We start from the raw sequence: 21722 nt of genomic DNA, 5'->3' as shown, positions 1-21722 counted from the left end.
CCCGTGTATTCCAGCAGGTCCCAACATATTTCCTTCCCATACAAAAACAAAATTGCACTTTGCAATAACCAAAGCTGTGTAATATTATGTCTAAGGCATTACAACAGACTTTCAGCTATGCACACAATTCCTTCGTTGTAATCTGCCAATCATCACAGGTGAGTTGATTGAGGCACTGTTCAACTTTGAAGGACAACAGTTAATCTGAATGTGGCTTGTCATGCAGATCCATAAACACTACCTCACATTACTCACATCTAATGTATCATCTCTGAACACTTTTAGCAAGTGTTGATGGATCTCAGTTGGCACATTTTTTCCAGGGAAGAGGAGTCCAATGATCCAATGACACACATTTGCTTTATGTGCACCACAGTTTTGAACATCATTCTGGAAGTGGCACTAAGAGGATGTTAACAAGAAGGTTAGAAGATTAGTAAGCACCAACATAATCTGACACACACACTTGAAGTCAACACAAAAAAAAATGAGGCATTAGTTTCAGATTCATCCTTGTATCATGATTAATAGTAAAAATTGACATGGGTGAAAATACTCAATAATAGAAGAAAAACATTTCAGCAATCATGTGTCTGCAAATGAACGATTTGCAATATAATTGCATATTTGTGGTTACAAGCCACCATTGATTCCAGTACGAAACATGGTCTTAGTTAGTACAAACATAAATGAAATATATACTTTCTGATTAAATCCGTATCTACGGATCAAAATACACTCTTGTATCAGTTTTTGCTATTAATAATGATATACCATATATATTGCCAGACTTGAATCTCTAGTTTCTGAACATAAATGTTACTCACCCAACAGCATGTGAGGAACTGTTTTTCAGCATTTTCTCTCTTACAGTGTTTTATCTTTTTCCACTTTTATGTTAATGTATGGTATTCATTCCTTTCTGTCAATTGAATGCAGTTCTGTTTCTCATTCCAGTCAAGTACATCTCAGTTTTATTTTATTATTTTCTGCTTTACTTAACTTATTTATAATGTTTTATGGCACATCCTAGCCAAAGACACTTAGTTATTACATTCTTCCTAAAATCTGAGTGAATTTCACCCGTCTCGGATATCTTGCATACCATGTGGAATAAATTTGTCACACCTGGCTCTCCCATGGTTTTCAGTTATTCTGAAAAGTCATCTACTCTACTCTACTTGTTTCTGCCTAGGTTCTTCAGTGCTCTGTCAAATTCTTCTTCGCTATATCATATCTCCCTCTCTACTTCACTTACTTACTCTTCTCTGTCATAAAATTTGTTTCCCTTATATAGATTGTCTATACATTCCTTCCCCATCTGTGAGCTTTGCATTCTTTGTTTAGTACTGTCTTGGCATCTGTGCTCTTGATATCTGTACAATTGCTCCTTTTTCTCAAAAGGACTCCATGATTTTCATGTGTCTTTCTCCTAGTTGTGTGTGCTTCTTGCATTTGGCCTCTAGCCATTTTGCATTTTGTCAGTCTCATTTTTTAGATACCTGTGTTCCCTAATGCCTGCTTCATTTGCTGCATTTTTGTATTTTCTCTGTTTGTCAGTGTAATTCAATTACTCAGGGAATCTCACTAGTCTTTGTATGTTTACCTACATGATCCTCTGCTGTCTTCACTTTTTTCCTCTCTTAAAGCTACCCAGTAGTCTTCTACTGTATTCATTTTCCCTGTGTCTGTCCATTATTGCACAATGCTCCTGAAACTCTCAACAAACTGGTTCCTTCGATTTGTCCTGTCACCTTAAAGAGAAAAATTTTTTGAGTTGAATGTACAAGTTTATTGGGAGATCATCGATATATACATACCAAGAAAAAACAATGGATTAAGAAAGGAATGGTATGGCGCCCCCTCCTCCCTCTTATACATTACGTGACCCCAGTCATACAAATCTCTTCCCTGTTTGTTGACAATGGAACAATAGAAGAAAGATAAGAGTTTACTGTCTCATTTACATTGATGTCATTGAAGACAGAGAACAAGCTTGGGTTACAGAAGGATGGGGAAGGAAATCTGCCATGTCCTTTTCAAATGAACGATTGTGGGATTTGCCTAAAGTGATTTAGGAAAATCATGGAAAACCTAAATCTAGATGCCAGACAAGGATTTGAAGTGCTATCCTCCTGATTGAGAGTCCAGTGCACTATCCACTGCACTGCTTTGCTCGGTGTTGACAGTGAGGGACAACCTTCAGTTTCCTACTTTCCAGATGTAAAGTGAACCACTGTTTATATTTTTTGCTAATGCCGAAATGTTCCAGCTTATGCAAAGTATTTCGTGATCTGCACAATCAAATGCTTTTATTAAATCAAAGAAAGTACCTCCTGTCCTCAAACTATCGTTTCCTGTGGAAAGTTCATTCCTGAAACTAGATTGAAAGTTTGACAGCAAATTATGTGTACTGAAGTGTACCACTACTCTCATACATCATTTCCTCAAAAATTTTTGAAAAGACTGGTAGCAAAGAAATTGACCGGCAATTGTTTTTTTCCTCCTTTTTATGATGTGGTTTTATGGACAAGTATTTCAATCTTTCAGGAAACTAACCACCCCTGAAAGACACATTGTATCAGTGACATGGATACAGAACTAACATGTCGTGCCTGATCTTCAAAATCCTATTTGAAATTTCATCATACCCATGAAAATCTTTACTCTTTACTGATATAATAAGTGATTCCATTTCGCCTTTGCTTGTTTCCTGTAGCTGCACGTGACATCAGATCACCAGCTTTAAAGAATTCTGCATATTTATCTGTACCAGTGAAATTTTGATATAGTTTGCTGTATATTGTTGGGTAGTGGGTATTAAATATATTGCACAACTCTGGTGGGACACTTAACAGTTTCATTCTCACACAAAAGTAGTGTAATGTGTTGAGCCCCCATATTCTGCCCTGGTACCTCTTTCACGGTTGACCAAAAAGTTTTGATTTTTGTCCAGAAATCTTTCTAATATCTCGGTGTAATGTATTTTTTAACCTGTCTGATTACATTCATCGGCACTATGCAAAATTGTCTGTAGTGAAATTCTGCAAGTTGGACTAGGTCTGTCTCTCATGTTATGATACAGCTCCTATTTCCTGTTACATGATATTTGAATGCCTTTAGATACCAAATTCAGTTGCTTATCACTACTGCACCAGCCTGCACTTTTTTAATGGTGACAAGGTGTCAAAGTAAGTGAGAAATGTTTGAAGAAATGTGTTGGATTTGTTATTAAAGTTGTCTGTATTGAAGACTTCTTCCCAAGTTAGCCCTTCAAGACATGCTTTTTGCAAGTAGACTCGTATCTCTAAATCTTTTGTTTACTACTTTGGGTTACGACTTTGCCTTGGAAGCTCTTTCCTTGATCTTTAGTTGGCAAGTACAGTGTCTGTACTAGTTGTAAGATTCAAGCAAATCCATTAACATTATTTTCCCTGGAACATTAATCAGATAGTTTACACTGAAATCCCCCTACAAAATTAATTTCTTTCTTAAGGACCATACCTAGTACATCATATCTGGAGAGGAAAACAGTTCAGTTTGAACTGGGAGACGTATAGAGGCCTATAATGAAAGATTTTCCCCTTGAAATCCCAAACTCTCCTGCACAACTTTCAAATATTTAAACTTTAAAACATTTTGAAATGTCATCTCTCTTGAATGAGACATACAAATGACCAATCCTCCCTCCTTCAGCCAACTCTTCACCTAGGAATTAGATAAGATGCACCCCACCGAAGGAAGCCTCACTTTTCTCCAGTATGTAAATAGTGCTTCAAGAAATAAGTTATGTCAGCATGAAGACATGTTAACAACTCATCTCCATTACCTCTAATTCTCCTAATATCTGGATGAAATGAGATTCTGACCTGCATACCGCATATATATTGAAATAAGTTCCTGCGTTACGATAATCTTCCTCAATCAGGGATACCAGTTACTATTGTGTCACTTCACTATTCTTCAGCAATGATCTCTTCCCAATCTGGTCGTAGGCCATTTCTAGTGTAGCCAAGACCTTGTGATGCCCACAACTGGCACCGCAGAAATGTGTGCCTTCTCAGTAGTCATGAGTACTGTCTCAAGTCCTATATTAACTTGACTCACAACACTGTCAAGGTGGTGTTGACTGTAACTCTGGGAGAACTGTGCAGAGTGAATACCAGTGGTCAGAGTTTGAGTAGCAATCCTGTCCAAGTCATTGCCTATTTCAGGAGCCCAGTCCCCAAAAAAAGTATGAAGTTGTCTGTTACCTTATTGAGCCCAGCAGTTGGTTTAGAAATGCTGGTGATTTGGTACTCCTTACCTGATACCTCTTTCAACTGTAGGCCTACATTGTGTGCATGACTGCTACCTTGCAGCAGCATCCTCCTCCTCTTAATGTTCGTAACTTTGACTTCATATCAACATTGGGTGTCCACTGCATCTCACCTGCTCCTACAAATGCTGGATGTTTTTCTCCATATGATTCTGACAGCTGACTAAACCTATTTTTAAGATTCAAAATAAAACCGTTGGAGACATTCTCTTTCTAATGGTGTTACTGCCAACTGCAAATTCCCACTTCTCCACTCTGTCACTCCGTAGCCACTCTAGTCCTTGTCTAGCTTCCTCTAAAGCTCCCTGAGTGGAACATAGTCTTACTTCCTGCTCCACTATTGGTGGATTCCTACTACATGTCCTGAAGCTCCAACAGAGGGCCTCACTAGGGTTGTAACGTGCCGGGCTGTATTAGTGCCACTTAAAGTTCACGTCACAACCGGATGTGTTGAAACATTTCCTCACCCAGTAGATAGTGCGCAGTGTTCCCGACCTACCTTGCTTTGCTTATTCAATATTGTCTTCCCGGTAGCTGCGTCCATCTCACCTAAATCACACTGAAATTAAGAAGCCAGACCGTATTCATTGTTGAACATTTATGACAACCACAGTGCGATTTATTTGTTATCACTCACACACGCAATTTTCATGTGAACAGGCCTCTTACACTTAATCGCCACATTAGGTAGGTCAAAAACTTCCACCCTTTAACAATGTTCACAATTACACTTTTTTGGTACCAACCGGAAAAATTAACCAACTTGCCACACTTTTGCTCCATGAGAATCTGACCGAGAACTAACTGAGAACTGCACCAGCTCGGACCTTATAGAGACGAGTGCTTGAATATTTGACTATTTCTGTTAATATATTATAGTTTATAATTTCCCAGGGTTAAAATGATCCTGGTTTTGAAGTTAACCATTGGGTTTTATTATCTAAATAACATGAGTGAGCTGTGTCAATTTAAATACGTGGAACTAACTTATGCATCTGCAGTGGGAATTCCCGACTTATAACAATGGCAGCCCTCTTGAACAATAATTTTTACTTATTCAAATTTACTTAATTCTTAATTAATGCACTTACAAAGTTGAGACTGGAGTCATTTTACGTAGAAAAATAAAGGTAGCAAAAGTATCAAAACAGGTCTCGGAATTATTTAGTAGTTTGGTCACAATTGGCACTGAAAGTCATACAGGCTACAGATTTCAAGTCCTAATATCTATTTAACTAATAGACTTTAGGTTAATTTAAACACTTTGCTGTAATTGGTAAAATTTAGGCTTTCTTTTGGATGCAGCCTTATAGCTGAATTTGATCTATTAATATGTATTGCACAATATACGTCATTGTTCATAACTTTTAATATGATGCATTTCCAATAAAACTAATTAGCTCATTACTTTCAGAATAGACATTAGAATGTAATGAAATAATAGATTTAATAGGGGAATTTTATTTAAACTATTTCTGAATTCTGTACTATGAGGCTGAAGGCCACAGAATCTGTAGTCGGAATCTGAGTAGAGCTCATTGCTTAACTAAGTTACTGAAGGAGTGTAAAACCAAAACAGGATAGCAGTGGGCAACCCTGCTTTGTTACGGGGTCCCCACCACATTTGTGACAGTGAAACCACTTGCTTCACGACTCAGAATGTACCCAGTAACTCATTAACCTGTGACACTTCATAAATTTCTCACTCATGGTCAAATTTTACAGTATCTTTAAGCAATGCCAGGAAAGCTCACAAACAAAAAAGCCACACTATGAACTACCAATATTTTATCTATGGTTCTTACTCTCTTCAGCCTCCTCTAGTATCCTGAAGTTTATTCTGTGATGTGTTGACACATGCCGTATCATCCTGTCCCTTCTTCTTGCCAGTTTTCATGTGTTCCTTTTTTTGCCAATTCTGCTGAGATATGAAGTAGTCCAAAAATCTGGAACTGTACAATGGCTCTTAGCATAAAAGAGGCAACCTTACATCAGGTAGGAGTAAATAAAAGAAAACTTGATATATTTAAGATAGTATTTGACAACATGTTCCTGGGGAATATTGTACCCAAGATACACACAACAAATATGAACCAGTCCAAATAGTATATGAAGAGTTGTAATGAGGTTAAAAGATATTTTGCATTGTCCATAATAATGGAACAGATTTAAAAAATTTAAAAAAACCAAGAGTGCAACTGAATTGAGCAAAATAAGACCAGGTATTTGAATAAAATTTTTAGAGAAGTGCTTACAATGAAACAGGACATTAATATTGATCAATCATTCATGAAATTTAAGTGACGCATGTTTTACAAACAATTCAATCCATCAAAAAGGGCCTGATACGGTATTAAAATCTTAAAAATTATAAGAGTCTGATTCAGGTTATGTGACTTCAAAATGTAAAGGCTGTGATAAGATAAAGTATAATGATAGTGCCTCCGAAAGTGTTGTGAAAGAGCTATCACAGTCGATGTTACTCAGAGGGCAGACTTACCACCTAAATAATTGGTACTCTTCTCTAAAACCAATTATGGCACTATTGCATAATTCTAAAACTTGACACAGCGTGTGTGAATAGAAAGGATATGCCAAAAGATTTCTGTAAAGTAAAATTAAAGAGGGGGAACACAGAATGAGGAGGTGCAATTGAATACTCGCAATAAAATTGAAAGAGAAGTGAGATGTTCATATTATGATGACAAAACATGAAATGGTAGAAATGAATACACAAGGATCTACTCACACTTAGAAACCATTGTGCTATTGAGTAGAACAAGGGAATGATTGGAGATGATAGGCAAGACCAAATACTAGCATACTGCCCAATCGAGAGAAAATACATGAAAGGCTATCAAAAAATTTTCTTTTATCTGTTTAATGTTGGACTTTTGAATTCATACATTTTGTGCAAATAAATAAATAATGGGGAAAAAAACATAATTACACTGATTATAGGATTGCAATAGCCGAATTATTACTAAATAATGTACCAAACTGGATTATAAAGAATGAGTATCATACAGAGATTTACCAGAGAAAATGCACGTGAAACATTGGGATCATTTTCCTAAGCGTATTGACTCAGCACCATCAAAATAAAGGCCATCAACACAGTAAAATTTGAAAAAAAAAAAAAAAAAAAAAAAAAAAAAAAGTGTAGTGAAACATGGTTCATGGTGTGGGTTCCTCTTGTCATGTCCTAGTTCATGAACCACGGGCAATGTATGAGTGGCCAAGTAAGTGGTCCTGACAGTTGGGATACCAGTTACTTTGGAATAAGGCTGGGCATTTCGGACATATTCTGAGTCGTGGTCACCTTTGTGCTCAGACGGCAAAGACTACCAAATCCACCGGTTAGTCCCTCAACCGTTAGGGGTAAAACTCAATGAGACCCGGGGCAAGTACCTGCTTCCCTGGTACTTTAAATATGATGCTGGCAACAATCAGAGCAAAATGCCTCGGACCTTTGGAGGTGGCGGAGTCCCACCTCTAATTGACAGACCAGGGACTGCTAAGATACGACTCGGCAAACGAATGGTAATGAGATGGGGAGCTATTAATATCAATGGGGGCTACTCTGGGAAGAAGGTAGAGCTGGCAAAGGCTGCAAGTAAGATGGGGTTGGACGTTTTAGCTGTTAGTGACATTCGGGTAAGGGGTGAGACAGGAGAGGAAGTGGGAGAATACAAGGTCTACCTGTCAGGAGTCAAAGCAGGAATAGCACAATGGGGTGTAGGGCTTTACATCAGGAACAAAATGGAACCCAGCGTAGTTGCAATAAGGTATGTAAACGAACAACTGATGTGGATAGATTTGACAGTGTCTAGCAAGAAAATTAGGATTGTGTCAGTATATTCGCATTGTGAAGGGACAGATCAAGATAAGATGGATAGTTTTTATGACACACTCAGTGATGTAGTTGCTAGAGTAAAGGACAAGGACAGTGTTCTGCTCATGGGTGATTTTAATGCCAGGATTGGAAATCGAACAGAAGGGTTTGAAAATGTTATGTGTAAATTTGGAGAGGATATGGAGCCAACAGGAACGGGAAATCTTGGATTTCTGTGTCAGTATGGGCTTAGTAATTACAAACTCCTTTTTTAAACATAAGAACATTCACTGGTATACTTGGGAAGGCAGGGGAACCAGATCTGTCATTGACTATATAATAACAGATCAGGCTGTGAGGGACACACATGTATTCAGGAGATTCTTTGATGACGCTGATCACTATTTACTCTGCAGTGAAATTGGTATTGTGAGGCCGAAAGTGCAGGAGGTCATGTCCATATGTAGGAGGATAAGAGTGGAAAAACTTCAGGATAAGGAAATCAGGCACAAGTACATAACAGTGATCTCAGAAAGGTACCAGTTAGTTGAATGTAGTCAATTACAGTCATTGGAAAAGGAATGGACAAGGTACAGGGACACAGTACTGGAATGGCTAAAGAATGTAATGTCTTGGAAAAAATAGTATGTAAAGGTTGGAGGAAGCAAACAGCTTGGTGGAATGACACAGTCAAGGCAACCTGTAAAAGGAAAAAGAAGGCGTATCAAAAACAGCTACATACTAGAACTCAGGTAGACAGAGAAAGTTATGTTGAAGAAAGAAACAAAGCCAAACAGATAATTGCAGCATCCAAGAAGAAATCTTGTGAAGACTTTGGAAACAGGTTGGAGACTTTGGGTCAAGCTGCTGGAAAACCATTCTGGAGTGTAAGTAGCAGTCTTCAAAAGGGAGGTCAGAAGGATAGACAAGTATTTTGGACAGGTCAGGAAAACTGCTGGTGAATCCTGCTGATGCCATGGGCAGATGGAGGGAATATTTTGAAGAGTTGCTCAATGTAGGTGGAAATAGGATCACATTTGAGGAAGTGGAGGAAATGGTCAATAGATTGCAGTGCATTAAAGCAGCTGGGGTGGATGAAATTAAGTCGGAACTCATCAAATACAGTGGAATGTGAGGTCTTAAATGGCTACACAGGATAACTGAAATGGCGTGGGAGTTGGGACAGGTTCCATCAGACTGGACGAAAGCAGTAATCACACCAATCTTTAAACATGGAAACAGAAAAGATTGTAACAACTACAGAGGTATCTCTTTAATCAGCATTTTGGGTAAAATCAGCATTTTGTTGAAAGGAAAGTGTGAGTATTAGTTGAGGACAAATTGGATGAAAATCAGTGTGGGTTTAGGCCTCTTAGAGGCTGTCAGGACCAGATCTTTAGCTTATGGCAAATAATGGAGAAGTGTTAAGAGTGGAACAGGAAATTGTACGAGGGCCGTTCAGAAAGTAACCTCCGGTTGATATAAAAAAATACACCAAGTTAAATAAAAATATTTTAATATATACATCTTACAACTACATCTTTGCACTATTTTTCTACATAGTCTCCATAGCGATTGAGGCACTTATCGTATCTCTTCACAAGCTTTGAAATTCCTTCTGCATAAAAATCACCCGCTTGTGCCTGGAGCCAGCCTGTGACCGCATCTTTGAGCTCTTCGTCGTCATCAAACCGCTGTGACCCGAGCCATTTCTTCAAATGCATGAAGAGGTGATAATCACTTGGCGCCAGGTCTGGGCTGTAAGGTGGATGGTTGATAACGTCCCACTTGAAGGACTCAAGAAGGGCCGTTGTTCTGCGAGCAGAGTGAGGACGGGCGTTATCGTGCAAAAAAACGATACCGGAAGTCAGCATACCACGGCGTTTGTTCTCTATAGCCCGTCGTAACTTTTTTATTGTTTCACAGTGCACGTCTTGATTAATGGTCGTACCACGTTCCATGAATTCAACCAACAACACCCCTTTGGCATCCCAAAACACCGTTGCCATCAGTTTTCTGGCAGAAAAATCTTGCTAGGCTTTTCTTGGTTTGGTAGGCGAATTTGAATGTGCCCACATCTTTGATTGTTCTTTTGTCTCAGGGTTCACGTACTTAATCCAGGTTTCGTCACCGGTCACGATTCTGTTTAACAATGGTTCTCGTTCGTCCTCGTAACGTGACAGAAAGTCTAACGCAGAGGCCATTCTTTGAGTTTTGTGGTGGTCGGTAAGAATTTTGGGCACCCATCGTGCACAGAACTTACGGTAACCCAATCTTGCTGTCACTATCTCGTACAAGAGAGTCTTAGAAATCTGTGGAAAACCAGTAGACAACTCCGACATTGAGAAACGTCGATTTTCACGAACTTTTGCATCAACTGTCTGAACGAGTTCGTCAGACACCAATGATGGTCTACCACTCCTCTCTTCATCATGAACGTTTTCTCGTCCACTTTTAAATAAACGTACCCATTCACAGACAACTCCTTCACTCATAACTCTTGGTCCGTACACGGCACAAAGCTCACGATGAATAGCTGCTGCAGATCCTTTGGCTGTAAAAAACATTATGACAGCACGCACTTCACATTTGGCGGGGTTTTCTATTGCAGCACACATTTCAAACTGCCACAAAAACTAAACTAGCACAGGTACGACGTTCACTCGACCACGGATTGATGCCGACTGACCTGTTGAGTGCGTGAACGCACAGATGGCGTCGCTACTCCCCCCACAACCCGCACTGTGACCAATCGGAGGTTACTTTCTGAACCGCCCTCGTATCTATGCTTTATAGATCTAGAAAAGGCATATGACCGGGTTCCTTGAGGAAGTTGTTGTCTGTTCTATGAGATTATGGAATAGGAGGGAAACTTTTGCAAGCAATTAAAGGTCTTTACATAGATAGTCAGGCAGCAGTTAGAGTTGACAGTAAATTGAGTTCATGGTTCAGAGTAGTTTCAGGGGTAAGACAAGGCTGCAACCTGTCTCCACTGTTGTTCCTGTTATTTATGGATCATATGTTGAAAACAATAGACTGGCTGGGTGAGATCAAGATATGTGAACACAAAATAAGCAGTCGCATATCGGATGACTTAGTTGTGATGGCAGATTCATTGAAAGGTTGCAAAGTAATATTTCAGTGCTAGATCAGAAATGTAAGGACTATGGTATGAAGATTAGCATCTCCAAAATGAAAGTAATGTCAGTGGCAAAGAGATATAAACGGATTGAGTGCCAAATAGGAGGAACAAAGTTAGAACAGGTGGATGGTTTCAAGTACTTAGGATGCATATTCTCACAGGATGGCAACATAGTGAAAGAACTGGAAGCGAGGTGTAGCAAAGCTAATGCAGTGAGTGCTCAGCTACGATTTACTCTCTTCTGCAAGAAGGAAGTCAGTACCAAGACTAAGTTATCTGTGCACCGTTCAATCTTTCGACCAACTTTGTTGTGTGGGAGCAAAAGCTGGGTGGATTAAGGTTACCTTATCAATAAGGTTAATAGCTAGGGTGATTGCAGGTGCTAGTAGATGGGAACAATGGCAGGAGGGTGTCCACAATGAGGAAATCAAAGAAAAACTGGGAATGAACTCTTATAGCTGTAGCAGTCAGGGCGAACAGGCTTAGATGGTGGGGTCATGTTACATGCATGGGAGAAGCAAGGTTACCCTAGAGACTCATGGGTTCAGTAGTAGAGGGTAGGAGGAGTCGGGGTAGACCAAGGAGAAGGTACCTGAATTTGGTTAAGAATGATTTTGAAGTAATAGGCTTAACATCAGAAGAGGCACCAATGTTAGCACTGAATAGGGGATCATGGAGGAATTCTATAAGGGGTACTATGCTCCAGACTGAATACTGAAAGGCATAATCAGTCTTAAATGATGATGATGATGATGATGATAATGAAACAACATGGAAGTGCAACGGATGCAAAGTTCTGTTATATGTACCCGTATGTTTCAATAGATATTACAGATTATTGATTTGTGTTGTTGCTTTTTGTAAAAGTGCTAATTATGTGAATTGTGAATGTATTCAGGAATTGGAAATAAATGCTATTGCTTAATACTGTATTGCATTGATTGTTAATAAATCTTTTGCCGTATTTCTAACATGACTATGAAATGATATTATAATTACTTATCAGATATTTCACAAAATCAAACCAGTTGGATCTTGCATACATACTCACATTTCATAAGTTGGTACAACATCAGACTGATTTACTGAATCGTGGAATGGCTTGAAGGCCGGGAAATTATATTTACATTTCAGGCCCAGCCCATTGGAAGTTAAATCATAGGTTAAGTGGTTAAGACCAGTGTTTGATATCTGTAGGCTTGTCTTGGACCGGATTATCCTCTTTGCCTGTGCTAGTCTGCCTTTCATGTCCTCACACTTCATACATCGTGTTATTTTGTTTCCAGTGTAGCAGGATTCCTTAACTTAATCTACTTTGTGACCACATTTCTGCTACTTCTCACTTCTTGTATCTTTTACCAGTTTACTCTCTCTCAATCCATACTCTGCACTCAATTAGACCGTTCACTCCATTCAGCCAATCCTGTAATTCTTCTTCACTTTCACTGAGGATAGCAATGTCATCAGTGAATCTTATCATTGATATCCTTTCACCCAGAATTTTAATCCCACCTTTCTTTTATTTTCATTGTTGCTTCTTTAATCTGTAGATTGAGCAGTGGGGGCAAAAGACTGCATCCCTATCTTACACCCTTTTTAATCCGAGCACTTTTTTCTTTGCCTTCCAATCTTGTTTCCTCTGGTTCTTGTACATATCACATTTAGCCCACCTTTCCCTGTAGCTATTTTCTCAGAATTTCAAACATCTTGCACCACTTCACATTTGTTGAAAGCTTTTTCTAGATCAACAAGTTGTAAGAGTGCATCTAGATTTTTTTTCAGCCTTGCTTTCATTATCAAGTGTGAAACCAAAATTTCCTCTCTGGTGACTTTCCCTGATCTATAATATACTCAGTTTTCTTTCCCACATTTTCTTTGTTATTCTTGTCAGCAACTTGGATGCATGAGATGTGAAGCTGATTGTGTGTTAATTTTCGTACCTATTTGCCCTTGCTGTCTTCAGTATTGTGCGATGACATTTTTCCGAAAGTTTGATGGTACATTGTGGAATGCAACACCCTAATTGTTTGAGCTTCATATAGAAGTGGACTGCACAAGTGTATTTGAGGTCGCTGTTACTTAATTTAACTGTTTGACAGTACTGTGTTGCTATGGTCTTAAGGCACTCCAGACTCCTTTCTTGAAGATGCCAGCAGGAAATCTCAAACACCAGTCACTGCTTGATAAATTCACATGCTGCTGCTTGTTTATCGCGCATGTATTGCACCTCCGTTATATAATTCCATGTTAGATTTTAATACAGCATATGACTTAAAAGTTTACAATATATATTAGTTGTGTCATTTTCGCATTTTATGCTTTCTTGAGTCTCTCTTGACAAATGACGCCATTACAACAAATGACGCCATTACCACTGTCATGCAAGGTGAGGTTCTGTGACCCACAGCGAATATCCAAAGTGGGACTGCATTTTATTGAAATAACAGACCTCGCCAGCAGGTGTCTTCATGTACAGGAACCCAGTGCCCATTGCCCATGCATTGCAAATACGCTGTGTCAACTTTCGCTCTCATGACAGGCAAAAGAAACAGAAAATTTCCTGCACAATGTGCAATCCAAAACAAACATCTGCTTTCTAAAATAACAAGATGCTTGCTCAGAGTCATGATGATACTTCTTCGGTTAGAGAGACTTTCTCCAAAGTGATACATTATCCCTCAGTTGCCAGTATCATAGATTCCACAGACCAGCTTGAATAGTCATTTGCTTGCCATTTCACCCAATGATATTAGAAATCCCGATGGAGTGCGGTCTACCCTTCTGATTATTGGATCTCAAGTCTTTCAGAGATCTTTTAAATTCTTACTCTAATACTGGGTTCCCTGTGTCCTCCTTATCGACACCATCCTTTGTCAAGTCATCAGATGAGTCCTTCCCCTCATAGAACCCTTTAGTATACGCTTTCCACTTGTCCACTCTTTCTCCTGCATTTAACAGTGGAATTCCTATTGCACTCTTAATGTTACCACACTTGCTCTTAATTTCATCAGAGGTTGGATTCACTATTCTATAGGCTGAGTCAGTCTTTCTGATGGTCATATCGTTTTTGGTTCCATCACTTTTTCCTGCAGCCATTTCACTTTGGCTATCCTGCACTTCCTATTTATTTCATTCCTAAGTGATTTATATTGCTGTATTCCTGTCTTTCCCTGGACAGTTTTCAACTTCCTCCTTTCATCAATCGGTTGAAATATTTCCTCTGTTACCCAAGGTTTCTTCAGATTTATCTTCCTTGTATGTATGTCTGACTGTCCAACATCTGTAATTGCCCTTTTTAGAGGTTCCCACATCTCTTCAACTGAACTGCCTACTACGATACTCTTTATCACAGTATCCCCATCCTTATCAAACTTCAAGTATGTCGCACCATTCCTCAGTACTTCAGTATTCCACTTCCTTCCACACTAATTTTTCTGTACAATTCTGTTAAACCTCAGTCTACTCTTCATCATTACTAAATTGTGATGTGAGTCTATATCTGCTCCTGGCTATGTCTTACAATCCAGTGTTGGTTTTGAAATCTCTTCCTGAGTATGATGTAATGTAACTGGCATCTTCCTCTATCTCCCAGCTTTCTCCAAGTGTACCACCACCTCTTGTGATTCTTGATCAGAGCATTTGTTATTACTAGCTGAAATTTATTGCAGAACTCAATTAGTCTTCCTCCTCTCTCATTCCTACAGCTTAGCCCATATTCTCCAATAACCCTTTCTTCTGTTCCTTCCCCTACAATCACTTTCCGATCCCCCTTGATTACTAGATTTTCATCTCCCTTTACATACAGAATCACCTATTCAATATCCTCACATACTTTCTCTATCTCTTCATCTTGTGCTTGCTGTGTCAGCATGTATACCTGAACCATCATTGTCAGTGTTGGTTTGCTGTCGAATCTGATGAGAAGAACCCTTTCATTGAACTGTTTGCATTAGCTTACTGTCTGCCCTACGTTCCTACTTATGACAAATACTCCTGTTATGCCATTTTCTGCTGCTGTTATTACCTATATTCGTCTGACCAGAAATCCTTATTTTCTTTCCATGTCACTTTAGGGATTGCCTACTACATCTAGATTGAGCATGTGCATTTCCCTTTCCAGATTCTCTAGCTTTTCTACTGTGTCATTCAAACTTCTGACATTCTATGCTGTGACTCATAGAATGTTATCCCACAGTTGGTTATTCCATCTTTTTCTCATAGTCACCTTCCCCTTGGCAGTCCCCTTCTAGAGACCTGAGTTAGGGACTAATCTGGAATCTCTTTGCCAATGGAGAGATCATCATGACAATTTTTCAGTTACTGGCTACATGTCCTTGGGATACACATTGTATGTCTGTAATGCAGTGGTTTACATTGCATTCTGCACCATCATGCCATTGATCATAGCTGATTCTCCCACCCCAAGGACAAGAGAGCACCATGAACCTCTGTCTATTCCTTCACCCTCTTTGATAAGGTCATTGGTATAGCAAGGGTGACTTCTTATGCAGGAAGGCTTTAGCTGCCAATGCTGATGACTTTTATTCAAAACTAGCTGTTATTCATGGCTGTGCATGCATATCAGTAGTTTTGTTTATGATGAGTGACAGTGGGTGAGTAAGCTGCTGTAGGTGCAATAACATTAGCTGCCCTCAAGTGTCTGACTGTTCAGATAAGCATGGCTTATGATATGTGCCCCATTCTTCTCCCTCCATGTTGACCCAATCCACAATGTCAGCATGTGAAGAGTCACTACCAATCAGTGTGTACAGAGGGGTATGGACAGCAGTGTGCATCTATGCATTGTGCTATTGAAATAGCCAAATATTATTTAACTTATACATTATACAATGTATACATTATGCAGCAAATAGTGTGGAAGTATGGATTGAACACACTGAAGATTGTACAAGCATTGTATTCATTACTTTGAACCATATCACATATCAACAAATAAAAGCATTTTCACAAATTTTATAAATATCAAAAGTCAAATAGTAAATAGGTTTTTCAATGAGTAAATATTTTTTCATAATTTGCGTGTCTTCATTTCAGTAAGTATCTTGTACTACAAACTTTCTAAAGTAGCCTATGCTCTTCCTCATGCTCCAAGCTATCTCCACACTAATGTCCTTCGAAATCAGTTCAGGGGCTAGTCATTAACATGTAACAGACAGAGTTCCTTTTATATTTACAATATTAGTATGGACAAAACTTTCAACTAAGATATCTCTTTTTCCAATTATCCCATTTTATGAAATAAAGCTTATACCCAAGATATGTTCAAGTTACTTTTAAAAACCCCATGAAAGCTCATCTAGTAGTTTTGGAGATTAGCATGTTCAGACAGACAGACAAAAAGGTTTTAGAAAAACTTTAAACCACAATACTTTTTTCCATGATCAGATTTTGGTGAACTAAAGCCAAGTTATGCTCAAGTTACATGCGTAAACCCCGTGAAATTTCTTGTTGTAGTTTTGACACATTCCATGACCTTGGAGATTTGCTCCTCAGTTTGGTCCTACGGAATGCTGAAGAATGCTGAAGATAAGGTGGGTAGATCACATAACTAATGAGGAAGTATTGAATAGGATTGGGGAGAAGAGAAGTTTGTGGCACAACTTGACCAGAAGAAGGGATCGGTTGGTAGGACATGTTCTGAGGCATCAAGGGATCACCAATTTAGTATTGGAGGGCAGCGTGGAGGGTAAAAATCGTAGAGGGAGACCAAGAGATGAATACACTAAGCAGATTCAGAAGGATGTAGGTTGCAGTAGGTACTGGGAGATGAAAAAGCTTGCACAGGATAGAGTAGCATGGAGAGCTGCATCAAACCAGTCTCAGGACTGAAGACCACAACAACAACAACAACTTAACGTATAAATAAAAAAATGAAAAGAGAAGTGTGTCCAAAGAGACAAATGGATGAACATGACAGTTTTACAGATTTATTATTAGTGTAGATTTAAACAGTGGCTGAGTTTGAAGCCACCTCAGTTACAGAATGAAAAATACAAACTATGTGAGCACTAGCCATCCTAGCTACATACAAGCAAAACACTAATGCAAAAAATCTATAAATAAAATCTCGGAAGCACCCCCCCTCCCTCCCCCCCTCTCTCCACATAGCTTTTACCTCACAGAAGATGCAAATTGTAGTAAAACTGGTTACCTCAATACCCTTGGTAAAAATATCAAACAGAAACTATTTGAAAAATACATTCAAAATATCACACTCAAAATAACAGTAACAGCATCCAGCAGCTGATGACATCACATCACTCTCATCACTCCGTACCATGCAAGACTATGTAATCTGGTCAGTAGTTCTTGTTTATGATGTAAAATCCAAATTTGATAGAGGGAGAAAGCTTAAATTCTGTCCTTGTACCTATTATCATCAGTTGTAATTTATCTTTAATGTTTGTAAAAGGAATGGCCTTTTGTTTTTCAAATGCCTGTGGTGTAAATGTTTCATTGCTAAACTGATACTGTCCTATATCACTGGTAAGAACCACACATGATGGATTTTTCATTAAGTCAGATGTAGGCAAGTTCCAGAATATCTGCAGCTCACATGTTCCTTATAGACATTCTGATCTCATGAACACTTGTTATAATTGTGAACAGATACACATTTAATGGCAGTGACCTCTTGGTCCTTCATTTGTGTAAACTCATACCAGGCTCTACTTTTATTTTCATAGGAAAGTGCGGAAGGTGCGGAAAACAATGAAGTACTCTGTAACATTGGACACACCTGAAGATGGCAGAGTTAAACTGCATCCAAAGTCGGTGAATGAGCAGTGCCCCGAATTCCCATCTCCTTTGCTGGTCTACCACCAAAAACTGCGGAGTACAGCTGTCTATTTGCACGATACTACGATGGTGTCACCACTAGCTGTGCTGTTCTTTGGCTGTGGCATAGTTTATGAGGGAGAGGACTCTGGTGATGGTGTTGTTGTACTGCCTGGGGACCTTCGGTTTGCCTGTTATAGGGAGACTGCTGATGTAATACAAGTGAGTAATAGGCAGTGTATATCCAAATTAAATATATGTAATTTGATAAAGTCAGTAGTCCTGATAAGTTTGTGCAGAATGCAGACATAAAATACGAACACAATTACATTCATGTGCATGTAAGGAGTGGCAGTAGAATCCACATTATACACTGACCAGTACAAAAAACCCAACACTTCAGTTTCTTAAAATATTTTTATTTTAAACATGAGGCACTTTTATGATACTAATTACTATTTTATGATAAAAAATTGTAATATGGTCCATTTAGATGTATAACAATATAACAAAAAGAGACAGCAATAAAAAAAATTAAGCCAGAGATGTGGAAGTAACCTGAGTGGATTCACATTCCAGACAAACTTGAGGAATCTCATGAGTCATACAGCTCTGTTTTGGTTTTCTATGCTTCACAGATCTTTCTTCGCATCCTGAAAATGATTTTGCTCCCTGAACTATCGCAGCCCGCACTTCCTTCCTGAGCTGCATTACCTTCCCCATGTCTCTCCCTCCTCATCCTCACTCTTTCTTTACTGCCCTCTTGTCCCACTCTCTCGGTGTTCTTACTTATGACGTCCTGGCTATCCCCATGGTTTCATGTATTTCTTGTGGTTTTGCTTCGCTTGCCTTTTCTATTTCGTCCTTTTTGGCACTTTTGGTCACCCACCTCTACTTCTACATTTTCTGTCTGTAGTGTGAGCCATTTGGGGAACAACTCCCTCTTTAGCGTCTATGGTGTGGATTCTTCTTTCCCATCCTTCCCCTCTTCCTTCCCTGCCATAGCCTCCCGCCACCCGCTAGGTCACCAGCACGCATAGCCAGTCTGTGTGGTGGGGCTATTGTGTATGCATCTGGCTGAGTGAGCCTCCTGACAACACAAGGATCACACTTCTGATACCTTAGCAGTTGCATCCCCATGTGTGCCTAGTAGTGGTTGTTTGTCATTCAGGAGCATCAGAACTCCCAACGGTGGCCGCTGTGCCATATGGCCATTGCTGTGGCTGGGTGCTGCCCATGGTGAGAGCCCCTGATGTGAGTGGCAGAGCAGATGCTTTGTGCTTGAATCGTTTCAAGCTCCAAAAATCTGGCTGTTTTCCTACGACCGTCTTTTCGAGTGGTAATGAATCATTGAATGCTGCTTGGCTACACCCTGGGAGGAGGACCAGGCTCACTACTTGGAGTGAAACACTTTCCTGCTGTCTGGTCTCTACTAGGACAGATGGGGACCATTCACTGTGACAAAGCTGCTGTTTTTTGTGGAAAATATTGAAGAAAAGTTTGGCAGAGTAGAGTCTCTCAGTAAGATGCCCTCAGGTTCCCTGTTGATCAAAGCTGCTTCTGCCACCCAGTCCACAGCTCTTTGTGCTTGTGATCATCTTGGTAATGTCCTGGTGTCCATTACGCCTCACCAGTTTCTGAATATGGTCCAGGGAGTCATTTTTCGTCAGGTCCTCATCCTTCAAACTGATGAGGAACTCGGAGCTAATCTGGAACAATAGGGGTTCATTTTGTTTGACGTGCGGAGGAAAGTCGCAAGGACAACCACACAGATGCCGGCACCTTCATTCTGGCTTTTGAGGCAGGTACCCTGTCAGAGAATGTCAAGGTTACATGTTATCGGTGACATGAAACCATATGTCCCGCTACACATGAGGTGCTTTCGGTGCTTGCATTTCGGGCATATGTCTTCCTGATGTACATCAGACCCTCTCTGTGGTGACTGTGGACACCCATTCCACGAGGGAAGCCCCTGTGTTCCTCCACCTGTGTATGTAAGTTGTCACGACTGTCACTTTCCAGGCACACCAGATTACGTGGGCTATAAGAAATAAAAGAAATTATTGGAGTATAAGTCCCAGGGTTGTCTGTCTTACACTGAGGCACATAAGAAATATGACCAACTCCACCCTGTGTCAATATCTTCTACTTTTGCCTTAGTTACGTCCTTTCCCTCTCCTTCCTTTTCCTTACTCCAGTCCCGTCCCCCTCTCCTCCCTCTTCCTTACCACAGTTCCAACCCCCTATCCTCTCCCCCTCCCCTGTGGTTCCCATGCTCTCACCTCCGGCTGCCACTCCCCCTCTGTAACCAAAGATGTGCCACCTTATTCAGCACCTCTGGCTCCAGGGGACACCTCACCCTGGCATCTCTTGGGCCAGAGGCCTGCTACCACAACTCTGCCACGGGACACAGAGTCTGTGCGCCCCAAGGTCACCTCTCTCTTTTGGTTCCGGATCTTGCAGAAGCTTGCTCTCCCTTTGTGGCCTGTCCTCGTCAACACAAGAAAGAGGAGGAGCAGAAGCAGAAGAAGAAATAATGTAAGTCCCAGGACAAGGTTCCCACCCCTACCCCTCACCCAGTCTCCCCAGAGGTGCTATCTGCCCCCTCGCAACCTGAGTGTGATATCTTATTTATGAATGTCACCCTATCATTTTTTGTGATGGATGGTGATCAGGTGGTGTGATTGGCTCCAGCCCGTTTGTCACCTGTTTGAATACCTGCTTATTATCTTTTTCTTGGCAGCTTGTGTGGTTCTCCAGGAAGCTCATTCTACTGCTGCTCACTCACTGACCCTTCATGGATTCCAATCTGCACGTTGGTCTGTACAGATGTTGTTAGTATGTGGATCCCACTTCATACCATACTGGAAGTGGTTGTCGTTCAGACCCACTTGGACACTGCCATCACGGTCTGCAGTTTCTATCTCCCTCTTGACAGGCCACCTATGTTTACTGCCCTCCCTTGGCAATTTCCCCCTCTCTTTCTTCTCCTTGGGGATTTTAATGCCCATCATCCTTTGTGGGCCAGTGCTTCATCTAGTTGGGGGCTCCTGATTGACCAGTTTCTTGGGAGCCACAACTTCACCTTCTTAATGGTGGTTCCCCTACTTACGTTAGTGCTGCATGTGGCTCTTTCTCTGCCATTGATCTTTCCCTCTCTACATCTCTCTTCCTTACACTGGTTACCACGTGATGACCTCTGTGAGAGTGACCCTTCCAATTGATTCTCTTGTTCCCCTCACCAGACCATCCTCTGCCTCCTCTGCTGTCTTTGTATTGGCTATGCTATGTTGACCTGTGGTTTTCTAATCCTCATTGTGCCCCCTCACCCCTCTTTGTAGTTGCAGGGTTCCGCTCATGGTAATCCATAGCTTGTTGGACTGCCCCCACCTTTTGGCCCTTTGCTGTAAATGTGCCCTCCCAATTTGAATCCCTCTGGTAGTGTAGGCATTGGTTATGGATGCCTTGACCTTGCCTTCACACCAGCCAGGTTCACCCCACCTTTTCCCTACATTTTTTCTAATCTGTTGTGTAGTTTTGTTTCCTTTTTTCTTGTGTCTTCTTTCCCTAGTGTTGGCCTTCGTGTATCATGATAATGATATGGTGTGGGTGTTGGGACAGATTAGTGG

At 40.3% G+C, this 21722-nt stretch overlaps 1 protein-coding gene across 4 annotated transcripts in view; it reads left to right on the top strand.

The window, feature by feature from the left end:
• Nucleotides 1-21722, top strand: part of LOC124776718 (ATP-dependent DNA/RNA helicase DHX36-like) — a 239928-nt gene that overhangs the window by 196968 nt on the left and 21238 nt on the right. For 3 of the 4 annotated variants that reach the window (XM_047251833.1, XM_047251832.1, XM_047251835.1), the window contains exons 17-18: nt 18003-18315; nt 20548-20631. In XM_047251833.1, coding sequence (XP_047107789.1) covers nt 18003-18315; nt 20548-20631 — 397 coding nt within the window. The remainder of the gene's footprint in view (nt 1-18002; nt 18316-20547; nt 20632-21722) is intronic. The other variant, XM_047251834.1, reaches the window with a different exon arrangement.

This window comes from Schistocerca piceifrons, chromosome 2, assembly GCF_021461385.2.
Source record: "Schistocerca piceifrons isolate TAMUIC-IGC-003096 chromosome 2, iqSchPice1.1, whole genome shotgun sequence".
NCBI classification, from domain to species: Eukaryota; Metazoa; Arthropoda; class Insecta; order Orthoptera; family Acrididae; genus Schistocerca; species Schistocerca piceifrons.
The sequence above is the reverse complement of the archived record's forward strand: the minus strand, read 5'-3'. Positions and strand labels throughout refer to the sequence as shown.